Source organism: Salmo salar, chromosome ssa04, assembly GCF_905237065.1.
Source record: "Salmo salar chromosome ssa04, Ssal_v3.1, whole genome shotgun sequence".
Lineage (NCBI taxonomy): Eukaryota > Metazoa > Chordata > Actinopteri > Salmoniformes > Salmonidae > Salmo > Salmo salar.
This window is the reverse complement of record NC_059445.1, coordinates 72,989,776-73,009,002: the sequence shown is the minus strand read 5'-3', so window position 1 is coordinate 73,009,002 and position 19,227 is coordinate 72,989,776. Positions and strand designations below refer to the sequence as shown.

General features: G+C 40.3%; 1 protein-coding gene across 14 annotated transcripts in view; it reads left to right on the top strand.

Moving 5' to 3' along the window:
* The first annotated feature begins 1,149 nt into the window (after nucleotides 1-1,149).
* LOC106603804 (disks large homolog 2) overlaps nucleotides 1,150-19,227 on the top strand; it is a 325,722-nt gene continuing 307,644 nt past the window's right edge. For all 14 annotated transcript variants that reach the window (XR_006769672.1, XR_006769671.1, XM_045717311.1 and 11 more), the window contains exons 1-2: nucleotides 1,150-2,545; nucleotides 3,985-4,116. Coding sequence is in view for 12 of the 14 variants with exons in the window: in XM_045717311.1 (XP_045573267.1) it covers nucleotides 2,527-2,545; nucleotides 3,985-4,116 (151 nt within the window). In the remaining 2 variants the exon portion in view is untranslated. The remainder of the gene's footprint in view (nucleotides 2,546-3,984; nucleotides 4,117-19,227) is intronic.

Sequence of the window (19,227 nt, the reverse complement as noted above, 5' to 3'; positions counted from 1 at the left end):
TCATAAAACAAAATGTATAAACTCTTCTAAGCCTGTGTTAACCTCAGACCTTATTTTCTGCGTTTATTCCAAAACCTTATTCTTTCCCCATTCATTTTTTCACATAGGGATGGCTGAACGAACCAGTGGTTACTCATTTCCGGGTTTTAGGACTACAAGCTGGCAAGCTCTATGAGTGACGTATTTAAAAGACAGTGGCCATGCTGACAGCGTTCCCCAACCCACAACCTCCTCGTTTTTCAGCAGCACCGTTTCCGTTCAATTGAACATTCCAGAACGTACTGAACGCAGCCCAGGTTAATTTACAAAAGCGGAAGTCTCTCTTTCCATTTGGTCAGTACTATCAGGAACCCTAGGGACGTCCATACTCTTTGTTTTGTTTTTTATATTTATTTTTTACTTTTATTAACAAGAAATCAATACAGAAAGTATATGGGGGAACACAAGTATATATAAATCATACACGAAGGACAATTGGGCTAGGGGGTAGAATATCACATTACACAAGGACACTTATAATTCTAACAGCTTTTTTACTCGTAGAGTATTTAATCGTCTTAAAATATAGTTAAATTTTTTTGTAAGGGACGTCCATACTCTAAACCCTAACCTTTACCTAATAATAACCCTACCTTAACCATTTTACATTTCAACTACATTAGGGTATCGACGTCCCAAGGATCCCCGATACCACGGAGTACGAACGCTTTCAGTCTCACCTGAAAACCGGCACATCTGGCTGTTGGGGACTCAGAGGCAAGTAAGCCCGAGCATGGACAAAAACTCGACATGCCATTGGATGTAATGTTTTGTCAATCAAGGGGTAGTAACCAACCTCGGCACTGCTAAGGTAAAACCATAGAGATATATAAGGACTAATCTATGCCGTTATAGTGTCTGACAGCATGGGCAGCGCCATTGAGCCAATCGCCATTGTCAAGTAGTAATTTTTCTTCTTCCCGATTGGCTGATCCCTCCTGATGACCCAGTTGGACGTGACTCCACCAGGGTCACCAGGAAGGATCAGCCAATGAAGTTGTTAGTCCCACCCTGTTGACTACATTAAAATGGTGGAAACCTTCAACGACGCTGCCCATGCTATTAGGGCCTTTTAGCCACTAGAGGCCTCTATTATTCTCTATTGGTAAAACTGGTACTGATGCTGCTGCTTTCTACTTCGTGGGTGTAGACTTGGGAATCAAAAACGTGGTGATGTGACAGCTGCCAAGGAACAGGGAAAAAAAGAGGACGAGGAAGTTCCAGATATTTCGCAAAGAATATATGAAATGTGTAAAGTAGACGGGGTTATTGCAAAGCCATGCGTTTTACGGCACGATCAGACAGGCAGGTATTTTCCAACAGACAGTCAGGAGAGAATCTGCTCACTGGAATTAGGTTATCGTTAGCCAAACGCTCTGTCAACTTCCATTTTCACTGCCCAGGTTTTCGTTTTAAGTAGCCTAGCTGGTTAAGCTATTATGATGCATGTGTTTGCGAGTATTGGGTTAATTTCAGTTTGTGAATAGTTGAATAGACTTATTTCAAAATAATGTGATGTAGGCTAAACGAAAGAGAGATGACGGAGAATCACACAGCTACATAACCTTAGCTAACTGAGTTATTGGATGGAGAATATCAATTTTATTCGTTGTGGTATGTCTTGGAATAAATGTTGGCCAGCAAATGTTATGTATTTTGATAGCTAGTTATCCTAAGGCTAGGCTACTTAGCCGCAGACCTGGTTCGTTTAGCCAACTGGGCCATCCCAAATGCATAGAAAAAAATATGAAGCTATGAGGAATTGCTGCCAGGTGTGTACCCTAATTAAACTTGCTGTGCTGTTAAGTTACAAATAGGCTATACCCCTGCTCATGTCATCATATCCCATGACTTGCTGCAACGTTTTTTGCACGAGCCAAAATAGCCTTGCTTGGTTGCATATTTCACCTCGCCGGGTAACGTTACGGCGCCTTTAACATTTCTTTGGACTGCCATTAGTTTTGTGTTTTTAAATCCCCAGCTCATCACATGGGAGCGCCATTGACTCAATGCCAGCATCAAACTGCAAGGGAAGTGATAGAAACGCGGGACATCTCGCTGGGTGCTCACGAAAAGTTCCTGTCAGTTGAGGGAATTAACCTACCATTCATGCTAGGCTATAGTCCATGTCCATGACATGATATCAGGACGTTCGCGACTGCCCTGTCAGCAGCAGCACACACCAATCCGAAATACTTTGTTGAAGATGAACTGAACAAGCATACACAGCCACTTTGCAAGCATAGTTTTTGTTTGTGGCCTGTTTTGCCCTGTTTTAGACTGTAGACCACGGATTTTGCTGGAGCAAAAGCCTAAAACCTACTGCCTCTGTGTCTAAGGCTACACATGTTATAGCACAACGGACTCGCCTTTGATGGGTTTTTTTCACCACTGCCTGACACTTTTAATAATGCACTGAAGAGAACTGGGAATACGTTATGTTATTGGAGCAAGAGTAAATCACCGATACGGATCCAGCATTCAACTATGCCTGTAAGAAAAAAAGGTGAGCAGAAACGTATACTTATTGGCACAACAGTTGTCTCGCTGCCTCTATGCAGCCACAAGTGGCTCTTTATTGAGATTCAGCACTTCTAGATTTCAGCATGTAGTCTTATGTAAGTCGACCAGAATTTCCATTTGCCTTTCTCGATTTAATATGCTCCTGTAGGTAGGCTAGTGGCAAACCAAATAAAAATGGCCCCATAACTTGTAATATAATCCTAATAAAAATCTGTTGTTGCATGCACCATGGCGCTCTGGCCTATGAAACAGAACAGTCATTGATAAGTTTATTTTGGATAAGAGTTTTGCGTAAACCTTTAATAACTTTAATGAATAAGCATTAATAAGCTACACTAGGCCTACATAAATAGTGTAAGTAACGTTACTAGGCCTATTAGTAAATTATTTCTGAAAGCATTTCACGTATAATAGGTTATACAGCATTTATTCACATTTGTAGGGATTTATAATGCCATATTCAGCAAAGTAAGGCCTATCATAAGTGTAATTGAATATTGTGCATCATATTCAGTAAAGGATTGTTTTGTCCTTATTTGCAGCCTATATTGGCTGATGATTGGCATGTGGTGTAAGCAACTCCATATAAATAGATGTCTAATGAGGCTTGTCCTTGTGGCAGACATTGGTCTGTAATTGTGCAACAAGAAAGAATTACTGTCCAAATTGTTCAACTGTACAACTGTAGGCTACTGTAAAATGAAAGTCATGCAAGATTTTGCAACCTCCCAGAATTTTCTGGAGTTGAGAGGTTAAAGTAAAATTCTGACTAGACAGCAGTCAGCCAGATCAATTGAACAGGAAAATCCATATATTTAAAGACCATTTTACACTCTGTTCTTGAGAATTTCTTTGACACATGAGACATAGTTTAGTGTTGACTTTCGTCTTGTCACACACTTGTCACAGCACCCCTCCTCCCCCACCCCTGAGTAAAGAGCGGCTTTGTTCCCCTGTGGTCTCCTTTGGTGACAGGGTCTGAGCTCAACGATGACTCCTCTGTCTCTGTGTGACAGTGGTGTCTCGCCCTCTGACACTCGTGCCAAGCGTACACTCGATCGATGCTCCACATTTCTGTACCGTTGCAAAACTGCCTCTCATATTAGTAGTGGAAGTGGTTGCTAATTATAAACCATACAAGTGGCCTCATCATCATTTGCACATAAACTTGTTATTTCATATATTTTCAGAATTGCTTTGCGCCTAGAGATTGTTCTTAGAATCCCTTTCACAGATGGGGATAAAATGTGGCGGAAGCTCAAGCTACTGTATATCTTTTTCAAACAAAATGCCTTTGTAAATTGGTCCGTGCTTGTCTGGTGGTTTGTGATATTTCATCACTTGTGACTATGTTAAAATTAACTTATGTGACCATATTTTGAATAGCATGCTAACTGGTCTCCAATCCGTACCCTCCTGCAGACACAGCTAGGGCCCTAGAGCTTTTGGAAGACTACTGTGCTAAACTGACGAAGCCAGAGGAACAACAGCTCAAAACTGCCATTCAGAGAGTGATGGGGGTCTTCAAAAGCAGCCTGTTCCAAGCACTGCTTGGTAAGTCAGCAGGTTATTGGAATCCATCCATTCATTGAAGAATCCATTGTTGTTTTTATTGACATAACAAAAACCAATATCCCCTCAACTGTTTAGCCATGTTCACTGTTATATTCCATTTCATAAAGTAAATGGAATTTGATAGACACACTGAATGTCTATGCTAGTGGCAAAAATGCAAGCATTTTTTGACTTAAAAGGTAGACTCAGCTAAATGACGTTGCCACAAGCAGCACCACAGATATTGAGATGAGCGAGATGCAAGACTTCACTCTCACATAGTCACACACAGTATCTGCGCATGTGCACAGGTTCACTTCACACTGCTACACTGTGGTAGCCAATGCACCAAAACATCGTTGAAGTTGAGCCTTGCGCTTCAACACTCTTAGTTGTTGCGGAAATTTACCCACTATGCTGTTTACTTTGTGCATCTACAGGTAGCTGCCAATATAATGGAAGAAATTGAGTAAATGATGGATACAAAGTATATTAAAAGCATGTGCTTCCACACAGGTGTGGTTCCTGAGTTAATTTAGCAATTAACCTCCCATCATGCTTAGGGTCATGTATAAAAACGCTTGGCAGGCCATTATTCTGGCCATTATATCTGCTATCATGGCTGTGTCTCCATAGGATGACAATGCCCCCATCCACAGGGCACGAGTGGTCACTGAATGGTTTGATGAGCATGAAAACGATGTAAACCATATGCCATGGCCGTCTCAGTCACCAGATCTCAACCCAATTGAACACTTATGGGAGATTCTGGAGCGGTGCCTGAGACAGCGTTTTCCACCACCATCAACAAAACAGCAAATTATGGACTTTCTAGTGGAAGAATGGTGTCGCATCCCTCCAATAGAATTCCATTCACTTTTAGAATCTATGCCAAGGTGCATTAAAGCTGTTCTGGCCATGGTGGCCTAACGCCCTATTAAGACACTTTATGTTGGTGTTTCCTTTATTTTGTCAGTTACGTGTACATCATATTGCTGAGTCTACCTTTAAAAGTAATAACTATTTTATAATAACCGTTTAAAGCAGCAATCACCAGTAGAAACAATAACAAAGCATTTGGCCTGCCTCTGTTTCAGCAAAAATCTGAGCAATGGGGATGGAGAAATGTAACCACTTTCAAATTCTTTGACCAACTTTTAAGGCTATATAGTGTTTGTTTACATTCACTTTGTTTACAAACATTGGAGTAAAACAAGCTTACATTTTGTGTTCTGATGTGGTATGACAGTTGAACTAAGCTCATGAGGTATTTATAAGTTATATTCTTCAAGAATCAGTGGTTACATATCATTAATTTATAAGTCCAAAAATGGATGTAGCAACTGCTGATTGCCCCTTTTAAATGGGGTCTTTGCTGAATGATAGGTCACCTAAGTCAGTACTTTTTGGCATTCACAATACTTGTCTTATCCCTAGAGGTTTGTCTATTGTCACATTTGCTTAACCTGCAGTTTGCTATGCCTGAGCAGTGGGCACATTCTGCAGGTTTAGGGATTTTATTTTTAACTCTGCTGATATTGCAGTAGGTGCTTGTGGTATTTTTCTATGTACTCTTCTTACTCTTCCCCTGTGATGTTTTTGTAATGATTCAAAATAAGCATATTGATGTGGGCTTTTTGCATATTTGATCCAACTGAATTCAAGTATTTCCTCACTGCATTATTGGAGATTGGTATAATGCATGATTCTTATTCATAATTTCAAAGTTCATGACATGGTCATTCCCCTAATAATAAAACCTGCAATCTGACCTCTCAGGTCAACTTTGAAAATGTATTGCAGACAAAGAGTTGTTCAGGCCATGCATTATTGTCCTCAAAGCCGTATCCGCCATTAGCCAGGGCAAAGCCTATGTGAAGTGAATGCTATAACCTCTGTATTATTATTATTATCTGTGACACACCGATCAGACCTTCTTGTGCTTGACTCCCTGGAATCTCTATCCTCCAATTCAGATTAATATTGTTTTGGTTTATCTGAAAATGGGCTTTCACTCTTTCTGGCACAAGCCCCCACTGGTTATCAAAAAGGAAACAATGATACAACAATGATATGGAGAGAGGAAATATCACATTTATTAAAATGCATATTCACTTTTTTTTTCTCTAAACCTAAGATTAAATGTTGTTTGAATATCTAACATGAATATACCACTCAGTGCCTTTTTGCCAACTTCCCCTTTGAAGCTTGAGGATTGGCAGACAGCAATGAATAATAAACAGACTTGTTTCATGTAGATTTGACAAAAATGACAATGTTTATTGATCCCCACAGTCATTGTACTAACATGAGCTGTAGCAGTAGACACATTTATGGTAATGTGTAAGACTTTTATTGTGACATCTGTTATTATGGCGTAGCTACCCGGCTCTCACACAGCCCGACCGCGCACATCTACAGAATTCCCAACGCGCCTCGGTGTACGCTTCCTCTATTCATTCAAATGTGTTCACAGTTGTAGAAATTGTTTGAGCCACGCTGAGGATTAGAAAAGTATGAAAGCCAACCGTCCAATATTCATATCTATAACACTGCTGTGCGTACGCATACACGTTTTGGACTCTGATAGGCGCTTAAGGTTGATGATAAGAATGATCCACAGACACTGTGACTTCATTTGTAGACTCAAAAGTTTATCAGACTGCTACACAATTTATTAGAGGAAACAGTAAAAAAACAACACCTAAAATCACTCTAAACTGAACAATCCCTGTTATGCTGAACCAGAATTACAGATGTACTTTTTAAAAAATCACATTGTCACACAGCAAGAAAAACACAGCAGCAGTTCTTGACTTTCATAGTTATCATTGGAACATTTGAGTAGATCAGTGGAAAATGGAACGAGATTGTTTTTTAAAATATCCCTTTATGACAATGGCCCCTGTGGTTGTCAGATCAAGTTTGAGGTTCTGTGGGACTGTTACCACCATTCCAAATTGCATCAGATCAAGCTCATTTCTAGCCATTGGTAATTGCTATTCACTCTACATCCAACAATTAGACTTGACAATATAACTGTTTTTTTTTACACCTTTATTTAACTAGGCAAGTCAGTTAAGAACACATTCTTATCTTACTTTGATGACAGATTTATGAGGAGGGGTCCTTGCTTTGCTCGTAGGGGTTGTCACCATGCTCCTTTCCTAGCTAGCACATAACGTTCTGAGAAACATATGTTTCTTAGAGCTTGGTGAGAGTATGGTTGTCCTATGGTTATTTTTCATACAACCTTCCCACAACGTTCTGGGAATGGTACAGGATAGTTGCTTGGCTTTTGGAACTTCACAAAATAATGTTATTTTCTGGGTATTTCATGACTTTAACAGAACATTTTCTAAACGTTCAAACGTGGTTACATTTGATAAATGTTTTGATAATATTCTAGGAACGTTCTCCAACTGGTTTGCCATTGGGAATGTTCTCAAATAGTTCAGAGAACGTTCAGAAACAACAGTCTCCTGTGGAAATTTCAATACTCTTCATAACGTTTCCACCAGCTTTCCTCATGGTTCTGTTTAAATTCATCTTAAGAACTTTCCATAAAAACCACAAGAAAAATTAAGTAACATTAAGAGAATGTTATTTAAAAACATATATTTAGTTCTCAGCATCAACAAGACAATCTCTAACCTCTAAGCACAGAAAAAATAAATAAAAAATGTATGAAATGTATGCATTCACTACTGTAAGTCGCTCTGGATAAGAGCGTCTGCTAAATGACTAAAATGTAAATGTAAATGTCTAATCTCTAACCTCTTGTTAAGTGTGTTAGATTCACCCACTAATTGGCCATACCTGATCTTTTTATATATATATATATATATATATATATATATATATATATATATATATATATATATATATATATTTTTTTTTTATTTCACCTTTATTTAACCTCTCTGGGCTAGGCGGGACGAAATCGTCCCACGTACGCAACAGCCAGTGTAATCCCGTGGCGCGATTTTCAAATACCTTAGAAATGCTATTACTTCAATTTCTCAAACATATGACTATTTTACATCATTTTAAAGACAAGACTCTCGTTAATCTAACCACACTGTCCGATTTCAAAAAGGCTTTACAACGAAAGCAAAACATTAGATTATGTCAGCAGAGCACGCAGCCAGAAATAATCAGACACCCATTTTTCAAGCTAGCATATAATGTCACATAAACCCAAACCACAGCTAAATGCAGCACTAACCTTTGATGATCTTCATCAGATGACAACCCTAGGACATTATGTTATACAATACATGCATGTTTTGTTCAATCAAGTTCATATTTATATCAAAAAACAGCTTTTTACATTAGCATGTGACGTTCAGAACTAGCATACCCCCCGCAAACCTCCGGTGAATTTACTAAATTACTCACGATAAATGTTCACAAAAAACATAAATTATTTTAAGAATTATAGATACAGAACTCCTTTGTGCAATCGAGGTGTCCGATTTTAAAATAGCTTTTCGGTGAAAGCACATTTTGCAATATTCTGAGTACATAGCCCAGCCATCACGGCTAGCTATTTAGACACCCACCAAGTTTAGCCTTGACCAAACTCCGATTTACTATTACAAAAGTTTGATTACCTTTGATGTTCTTCGTCAGAATGCACTCCCAGGACTGCTACTTCAATAACAAATGTTGGTTTGGTCCAAAATAATCCATCGTTATATCCAAATAGCGGGGTTTTGTTCGTGCGTTCAAGACACTATCCGAAGTGTAAATAAGGGTCACGAGCATGGCGCAATTCGTGACAAAAAAATTCTAAATATTCCATTACCGTACTTCGAAGCATGTCAACCGCTGTTTAAAATCCATTTTTATGCCATTTGTCTCGTAAAAAAGCGATAATATTCCGACCGGGAATCTGCGTTTAGGTAAACAGAGGAAAGAAAACAAAGCATTCGGTCGACGCGTGCATGCGCCTGAGTCTCACAGTACTGTAACCAGCCACTATCCAAACGCGCTACTTTTTTTCAACCAGAGCCTGCAAAGCCACGATTCAGCTTTTTGCCGCCTTCTGAGAGCCCATGGGAGCCGTAGGAAGTGTCACGTAACAGCAGAGATACTCTGTAATGGATAGAGATGCCCTAGAAGGAGAACAAATTGTCAGACAGGGCACTTCCTGTATAGAATCTTCTTAGGTTTTGGCCTGCCATATGAGTTCTGTTATACTCACAGACACCATTCAAACAGTTTTAGAAACTTTAGGGTGGTTTCTATCCAAAGCCAATAATTATATGCATATTCTAGTTACTGGGCAGGAGTAGTAACCAGATTAAATCGGGTACGTTTTTTATCCAGCCGTGTCAATACTGCCCCCTAGCCCTGACAGGTTAACTAGGAAGGCCAGTTGAGAACAAGTTGTCATTTACAACTGCGACCTCTCCAAGATAACTAGGCAAGTCAGTTAAGACTTGGGGGGGGGGGAGTTGTTTGCTGGGGTAGGGGTAGCCAGGTGGAAAGCATGGCCAGCCATAGTAAAATGCTTTTTAGAATTCTCGATTATCGTAGATTTATCTGGTGGTGACATTGTTTCCTAGCCTCAGTGCAGTGGGCAGCTGGGAGGAGGTGCTCTTATTCTCCATGTACTTTACAGTGTCCCAAACCTTTTTGGAATTAGTGCTACAGGATCCAAATTTCTGTTTGAAAAAGCTAGCTTTTGCTTTCCTGATTGACTGTGTACATTGGTTCCAGACTTCCCTAAAAAGCTGCATATCGCAGGGGCTATTCCATGCTAATGCAGTAAACCACAGGATGTTTTTGTGCTGGTCAAGGGAAGTCAAGTCAAGAGTGAATCAGGGGCTGTATCTGTTCTTAGTTCTACATTTTATGAATGGGGCATGCTTATTTAAGATGGTGAGGAAAGCACTTTTAAAGAACAACCAGGCATCCTCTACTGACAGGATGAGGTCAATATCTGTCCAGGATACCCGGGCCAGGTCGATTAGAAAGGCCTGCTCGCTGAAGTATTTTATGGAGCGTTTGACAGTGATGATGGGTGGTCTGGGTGATGATGGGTGGTTTGACCGCGGACCCATTACGGATGCTGGCAGTGATCGCTGAGATCCTGGTTGAAGACAGTAGAGGTGTATTTGGAGGGCAAATTGGTCAGGATGATATCGATGAAGGTGCCTATGTTTACGGATTTAGGGTTGTACCTGGTAGGTTCCTTGATAATTTGTGTGAGATTGAGGGCATCTAGTTTAGATTGTAGGACGAACCGGGGTGTTAAGCATATCCCAATTTAAGTCACTTAACAGTACGAACTCTGAAGATAGATGGGGGGCAATCAATTCACATATGGTGTCCAGGGCACAGCTGGGGGCTGAGGGGAGTCTATAACAAGCGGCAACATTGAGACTTGTTTCTGGAAAGGTGGATTTTTAAAAGTAGAAGCTCGAACTGTTTGGGCACAGACCTGGACAGTAGGACAGAACTCTGCAGGCTATCTCTGCAGTAGATTGCAACTCCGCCCCCTTTGGCAGTTCTATCTTGACGGAAAATGTTGTAGTTGGGGATGGAAATTTCAGATTTTTTGGTGGCCTTCCTAAACCAGGATTCAGACATGGCTAGGACATCAGGGTTGGCGTAGTGTTCTAAAGCAGTGAATAAAAAAAACTTAGGGAGGAGGGCTTCTGATGTTAACATGCATGAAACCAAGGCGTTTACGGTTACAGAAGTCAGTAAATGAGAGCACCTGGGGAATGGGTGTAGTACTGGGGGCTACAGGGCCTGGGTTAACCTCTACATCACCAGAGGAACAGAGGTGGAGTAGGATAAGGGTACGGCTAAAGGCTAAAAGAACTGGTCGAACAGAGAATAAAAGGAGCAGATTTCTGGGCGTGGTGGAATAGATTCAGGGCATGGTGTACAGACAAGGTATGGTAGGATGTGAGTACAGTGGACCTCGGCATTGAGTGACGATGAGAGAGGTTGCGTCTCTGTGGGCATCAGTTAATCCAGGTGAGGTTTCCGCATGCGTGGGGGGTGGGACAAAAGAGCTATCTAAGGCATGTGGGACTGAGGGCTCTACAGTGAAATAAAACGAGTGGGACTGAGGGCTCTACAGTGAAATAAAACGATAAGAACTAACCGAGACAACAGTAGACAAGGCATATTGACATTAGAGATAGGCATAGAACAATCACAGGTATTGGTCGGGAGAGCTAAGACAACAACGGTAAATGGCGATGAATGGGCAGAGAGGGTCAGTTAGGTACACATACAGGACCTGCGTTCGAGGCTGGGGCCGACAGATAAACAAAAAGAGGTACAGTGTTAATGAACAGTCCAACAGGCATCAGCTGTGTAGCCAAGTGATCATAGGGTCCAATGAGCAGCAATAGGTGAGTCAGGGAGCCGTTCGGTAGTTTCTACTACGCTAGGTGAGCGGGAGACACGGCGTTCAGAAAGCTAGCGGGCCGTGGCTAGCAGATGGGTCTTCGTCGACATTGCATCAGAAAAGCCTGTTGAAACCACATGGAAAGATTTACATCGGCAGACCAATCGTGATGGATCGGCGAGGCTCCATGTCGACAATAAAGGGACCAGGCCAAATGGCAAAAGAGATATTGTAGCCCAAGAATTAGCTGAGATGGGCCTAGCTCGACTCTAGCTCAAGGCTAACAGGTGCTTGTTTTCGGGACATAGCCACTCGGTTGCAGCTAGCTAGCTGCAATGATCCAGTGTAATGGTCCAGAGCTTACAGCAGGAATCCGGTGATGTGTTAGAGAAGAGCAGTTCGATATGCTCTGGGTTGATATCGCGCTGTGCAGAGTGGCAGGTATTATCCGAGCTAAAGGTGAAGATCACTAGCAATGGCTAACAATAGCTAATAGCTCGTAGCTAGTTAGCTGGCTTGCTGCTGATGGAGGATCCAGTTGTAAGGTATAAAAAGAGCAGATTCGTACCACATTGGGTGAGGCGGGTTGCAGGAAAGTATATTTAGCTCGTAGCTGGAAAGTGAGATTAAAATATATTATATTTTCGAGGGGAAAAAAGTGAAAAACAGATATATACACGGGACAAGACAAACACACATCCGACTGCTACGCCATCTTTTTTAGCAGTTCACTCAATCTTAAGCCTGATTTAACATTCAACTGTCTTACCCTTCACTAATGTGTTCTCGCTCTGTCGCTTTAGCAACAAAATTGACAAGCGTGCAACCATGGGGCAAAACAGATGAGGTTGGCTTAGATTGTTGACAACTTGTAAGCTATATTTCGTCTCCAATATTTATTGGAAACAAATATATTTGCACAATGACCACTTGTTGTCTCAAATACATTGTTACAGTTGTTGGTTAGCTAGCTAGTGAATTTTAGCCATATTTGCGTTGACGTCAAAACACATCAATAACATGAAACACTTACGATTCCCCACATGGCAGTTTGTCATTCTTACTAGCAATCTGGCCATCCAGAACCAAGACAGGCTGACTTTTTTATTTATTTACCTTTATTTAACTAGGCAAGTCAGTTAAGAACAAATTCTTATTTTCAATGACGGCCTAGTGGGTTAACTGCTTTGCTCAGGGGCAGAACAACAGATTTGTAACTTGTCAGCGCGGGGATTTGAACTTGCAACCTTTCGGTTACTAGTCTAACACGCTAACCACTAGGCTGCCCCGACTTCTGCCACATGGAAGCGCACACATCGTTTTCGTGACGTTGTCAGTCAACACATCAATGTAGCTAGATACACACACACACACACACACACACACAATCTACTCCTGCAAATACAACAACCGTTTCTGTGTTTTCTGAGCTGCATCTCTCGCCCTCTTTCTCAAGAAGAAATTCCATATGTCCATCTTCTATAAATCGGAAAAAACGTTAACTCAGCTTTGTTTTTTCAAAAGATTGCTAGCTAATTGAGCTGACATTACCAAAAGTAGCTGACGTTGAGTTAGCCTTAAATTAGCTAACTAGCTTTATTAGCAATTTTTTGCATATTTGGATAGTACTTGATTAGACAGTAATTGGTTAGTTAGTGATATTTGTCGGGTGCTGAACGGAGTTCCAGCAGTTGGATTCAGTGTCTAGATAGCTAATCAATTACTGTCTACATCCTGCTCATAAAATGTACTAGGTAGCTAATGTTAACAACGCTGCTAGCTAGACTGGGTAGCCCCTAACGTAAGTTAGCTAACTTAACGTTATCTGTCAGTGCAGCTTTTGAGTCAACATGTTGAAATGTAAGTTACTCCAATCTGGTTTACTGTGAGGTCAATAACTCTGAATAACATCATAATGGGCTAACAAAATGTGCTATAGTAGTAGCAACCTAACAAAGTTTACCTCCGTTCTTCTCATCTTTGCGCTCTCTCCCTCAGAGAATGAGCAGTCTGTGCATGCCAAAATATAATTTCTTTGGACGAATCAAAAATAACTTTGGAAAACCACACTTTTAGGCAGCACTGGTATTCATTGCAGTGTGTGAAGCAGTGTAGCCCTGTTTGTTTTACATCATCCCAGTAGGACAAAAGACTTGGGGCTGATACAAACTCATTCGAGGCCCGAAGCCTGGTTCTGCTATCGTCAATGGTGACTGGCCATTACTGCTTATCACTTATTAACCATGTTTTTACATTACTTTAATACAATATTTCAGTTGTTGTGTATATTACATTTGTTTTATTTCATTACTTTATTTCATTCCAAGTCATTTCATCTCTTAGAACTGCTGCCTATTATGTCTCACCAAATCACTATTTTGTTGTTGTTCCAAGTAAATAAGGCATCATTTTATGACTGCTGAATACCACCTGTCAGTCACTAAGATCAGTGTTTCCCAAACTTGGTCCTGGGGCCCTCCCTGGGTGCACATTTAGGTTTTGGCCCTAGCACTACACAGATGATTCAAATAATAAAAGCTGGATGATGAGTTGGTTATTTGAATCAGCTCTGTAGTGCTAGAGTTTGGGAAACCCTGACTTAGATGATGTATTTTCAGGTAGAGATACCTCGCGAAGAAACAGCTGCTCTCTATATCGCTTCACGATCACGCATTCTTCTCTCTTCCGTAGTAGGCGTAAAGAAACACAGGCTGGACAAGTAGATGCGCAATAGATTATGGCCATTGTAGTTAATTCTATGCGCTAAACTATGTAGAATATTGCACAGTTCAGGCTGGATCAGCTTTATCTCCAGAGAAAATGCAATATGTGTGTTAAGCTCACAGAAAAAAATAGAACCAAATAATGTGGGTCAATTATTTGTTTAAAAAATGAAAAATAACAAATGTTGGTTAATCGCTTAGCACTGCTGTCTTGTAGTTTGAAATGTAATTAACAAGGCCTATTTGCCTAACGGCTTCCATATTATTACAACACTTTAAAGGTTGGCCAACTATCAAGCGGAAGTATATCGTTATGATTTTGTGGCCTTTTGGGGTATCGTCACTCGCCCACACCAGTAGTAGCCATTAAACAAACATAAGGATAGGGAGACTGTGTAAATTGTTGTTTAAAAAACACTGTGGCAGAGATATATGCTCTCATGAACAATCCTGTACAATAATGTTGATTTATATTACAAGATGAATCAAAGTCAGATGAGAAGTTGTAATATTCTCAATGCCTTATGTAGCTTTCACATTGCCAAGTTTGGTTAGTAGCCTTTAAAATGTAAAAATGTAATCTTTTACTATGTGCTTTTCGAATACTACAGATTAATTTGATCACCTTGTTGCGTGAGAACTTTCCTGCGATGCAGGAAATGTAAAACTGAAGTTTGTAATTTACACTTTTACCCTTACAAAAAATGTATTAACTCCTACAAAATTGTACATTAATTATAATCCAAATAATACTTCACATTTCCTGTTGCTGCAGGATTATTTTCCAGCTGTATTGCCTAGCAACAGATGTTATATAGGAGCACAACCATATCTTGCGCTGATTCACTTCCATGCGTTGAGATTCTTGTGCAATGCTGATTCATGGGTAATTATTGGAATGCAATGAACTTCTGTATATGTAGGTACACTAACTATGGTGATTCTCATGCTGAAATACAGAAGAACAACACAGCCATTCATTTTGAGATGTATACTGCACAATAATATAAACGCAACATGTAAAGTGTTGATCCCATGTTTCATGAGCTGAAATAAAATATTCCAGAAAGGTTCCATATGCACAAAATCTTATTTAAAAAGTAAAACAAAATTGTGCACACGTTTGTTTAAATCCCTGTTAGTGAGCATTTCTCCTTTGCCAAGATAATCCATCCACCTGAAAGGTGTGGCATATCAAGAAGCTGATTAAACAGCTTGATAATTACACAGGTGCACCTTGTGCTGGGGACAATTAAAGGCCACTCTAAAATATGCAGTTTTGTCACAAAACACTGCTACAGATGTCTTACATTTTGAGGGAGGTGCAATTGGCATGTGTAATGCTTTTTGGCTGGTCAGATGGATGACACACAGGACTTGCTTTTCAGTCTTATTTATTCCTGGAAGACAGACACAATGTATGAATATCTTCACACATGCACAAGGGTCACTGCAAACGTGACAGGATCTGGATTTTTAAAATAAAATAAAACATTTTACTTTTCATAAATAACTTTACACGATCATCATACATACGTATGCAGCTAGCATCAGAAATTTGACGAGGTCAAACACTAGCTAGCTAGTGGCACAGAGAAAAAAAATCCATACAGTTATTGTTAGCAAGCTAAACTGTACATCAGCCATCAGATTACATGCCAACATGGATAATAATTATAATGCATTAGTGTTTTCAATGTATTTCTTGTAAAACGTATGAAATATTGCGTACAGCATGTTTCAGGATACTTACCTCCAGCCTTGGTATAGCTTTGTCTGCTGGAGAACAGCAACACATGTTCTTGCACCTTTAACACCTTGAACCACTAGGAGGCTCCATCAACCCTGGTAGACTACATTTTTAACTCTGTTACACATGCTGACTGCAGGAGTGGTCTCCAGAGCTGTTGCCAGAGAATTTAATGTTAATTTCTCAACCATAAGCCACCTCCAACATCATTTTAGAGAATTTGGCAGTACGTCCAACCAACCTCACAACCGTAGACCATGTGTAACCACGCCCAGGACCTCCACATTTGACTTGTTCACCTGCAGGATTGTCTGAGACCAGCCACCCGGACAGCTAATGAAACTGAGGAGTATTTCTGTCTGTATTAAAGCTCTTTTGGGGGAAAAACTAATTCTGATTGGCTGGGCCTGGACCTGGCTCGCCATTGGGGCGGCCTGGCTCCCAAGTGGGTGGGCCTATGCCCTCCCAGGCCCACCCATGGCTGCACCCCTTTCCAGTCATGTGAAATCCATAGATTAGGGACTAATGAATTTATTTCAATTAACTGATTTTCTGATATGAACTGTAACTCAGTAAAATCTTTGAAATTGTTACATCTTGCGTTTTATATTTTTCTTAAGTATAGTTTGTTCAGAAGGTGTGAGGGACTGTTGATTGATTAAACCCTCACTTGACCTATTATTTAGTAGCATAGACTTGCAATTACTTATACATAGAAGAATGAACCACTATCTATAGGGTCATAATCCTTGGCAGTTTAATTTCCATGGATGGTGCCTGATTATCATGAATCATTCTTTGGCTTAATTGATTCTTGTATGTTTCTGCGTGTATGTCCATACAAATGACTCAACTCGCCTGATTAATGATTGGTACTACATCTTTTACCACAATAGCAAAACAGAGCTATTATTTTCTGTAAATTGTGGAACGAATGCCTCCTGAAATAGATGTAATCATGAAGCATTAGGTGCTGTCTAATCTGGTCAGGGCTGAAACACATCACATTTGAGTATAACTGTGGATGGTTTAACCCGTTCACCATCACCTATTTCTGAGAGTGAGGCCAGAGTACTCACTCAGGTACTCATCCACAGAGATGGAGGGCAAGGAAGATTCACTAGTCCACTTCCTTGTTGCTCCCTAGCCCAAGGGTAGTCTACACAATGCCAGTCTTGGAGGGCCGTGGTCCTGCTTATTTTAATTTGTCCCTGAAGCTCAATGACTTATAATAGGCCTAAATGCCATATAGCTGTCTGTCACTGATGCTTTTATCAAAGTGCATTACATATTGGTGGTCCTTTGGAATCAAACCCACTACATTGGTGTTACAAGTACCATGCTCTACCAACTGAGCTACAAAGGACCACCTTCCCAGTGTTCACATTCTGGTGGTTTTCCACGTCAAATCAGTTGTTGTTTAAAAAGCATCACGGGTGTGAATAAGGTCCATTGTTATGAATGTGAAACACTGTCCTTACTCATCGTGTTCCAAAAACAGTAGTTCCATCACTTTACCTAGCATGCTTGTTCCATTAGATGTGCCCTTTAGATCTGTCTACCACAAGGTCTGTCTGTCTTTTAAAGACCATCTTCCTTGCACATGTATTATCTAAGTAAGTCTTATCACATCTGTTCATCTGAATGTGTGGGATACACAGACTAGCTCTAGTGGTCTAATCGCAAGAGCAGACCACCGTCTGCCAATTCACTCCATAGAGGTTTTTAATGGGCCCTATTTGTCACTGTCAGATGAATAAGGCTATACGCCAGCCTCCCTTAATAGGGAAGCCATTTCACTGCTCTCCTGGCTCTCATGGAGGTCCTTTTTCTGGGAGGCTTTCTCCCTCAAAGCTTTAATTGAATCTCTTCTCTCACAGGACAGCTATCCGAACAGTAGAGGAAGCTGACTGGTAGGAAGAAAATGACACATCTCCTTCAGAATCACAGAGACACTCGGGTCTTGATGGGAAGAACTAGGCTACCGTGTGTATACATTTTGTATTTTTGTTTTGTTTGTAGTTATGACGGATCCCGATTAGTTTCTGCCGAGGCAGCAACTACTCTTTCTGGGGTCTAAACAAGATTAAGGCGATTACATAGAAACTGTCATTTTCAACTGTTTAGACTAATGACTACATGCTGGCAAGAGTGTGCAAGGCGGTATTGAAAGTATCACTGTCTGTCACCTTGATTACTCCAATTTGTCTCTCGGCCTGTGCACCTACGTTATAAACTTTTTCATTTGTAGGTTGTAGCAACCTCATGATGGGTATAGGGAAAATCTGAGTATCATGTAGTAGCCTAAACCTATCGATGTTACATTAAACTGGGTGAAGGAATATGAATGACAGTCATCCAACATGCTGTAATAGAAATAAGGTCATGAGAAAATAAATCCTTCTCCCTCATCTTAATCAGCACCGAATGCAACTGGTGTGTGCATGTGTGGTACTGTGTTTATCACCAGGGTCTTGAGAAGAAGTTCACGGCTACACGTAAGTGTGTACAAACATCCTAATGATTTGTAAAGATAATCTTTCAAGATATTTCTTTTATGGATAATGAAAGTGTTTAAAATAGAATGGGAAGGGAGGGAGACATTAGTCGTAGGAAGACTGCCATCTTGTGGCCGGTTAGACTTACAGCATTTCCCACAACTTTATCTTGAGACAGTGGAGCACTATTTATTTATGGTTTGACAGAAAAAGTGACATTTTGCAATGTCTTCTTTTCACTAGTATGCATGACATAATGGAATCTATCACATGTTAGAGAACACCCAATGATGTCAAAGCCAAAAGTATCACAACTTTTGTTAGTGCTTGTAATCCTCACAATGGTGGTAACTCTGTCAGTTTCCAAAATGTCCCTGTACTATGTTATTATATTTTAGTAGTCTGTTATTTGACCCTTGTGCGACTATGCCTTCAAACTAATGTAGGAGCCATTTTTGGTGAACATTTTGATCTGTTAAAGTAGGGCATACAGAAGATGAATATTGTTACTTGGGGCAGCAGCTACATCTGTTGGGCCAGAGGATCTGTGGAAACTAACAGTAATAGGAGAACAGTGGAATACAGAAAGGTAGAACATTTCAGTTGTCCTATGTATCTATACCCTTCTGTAAACCATGAAACATTTATTTGAGTAACGTTTGTTTGATTTATAAATTCGGATTAAATATGCTATATGTATATTCATGTAGATACACCTATTGAATAGGACTTTTCTTTTCCAGTCAAAAGACTGAACAAGGAGTC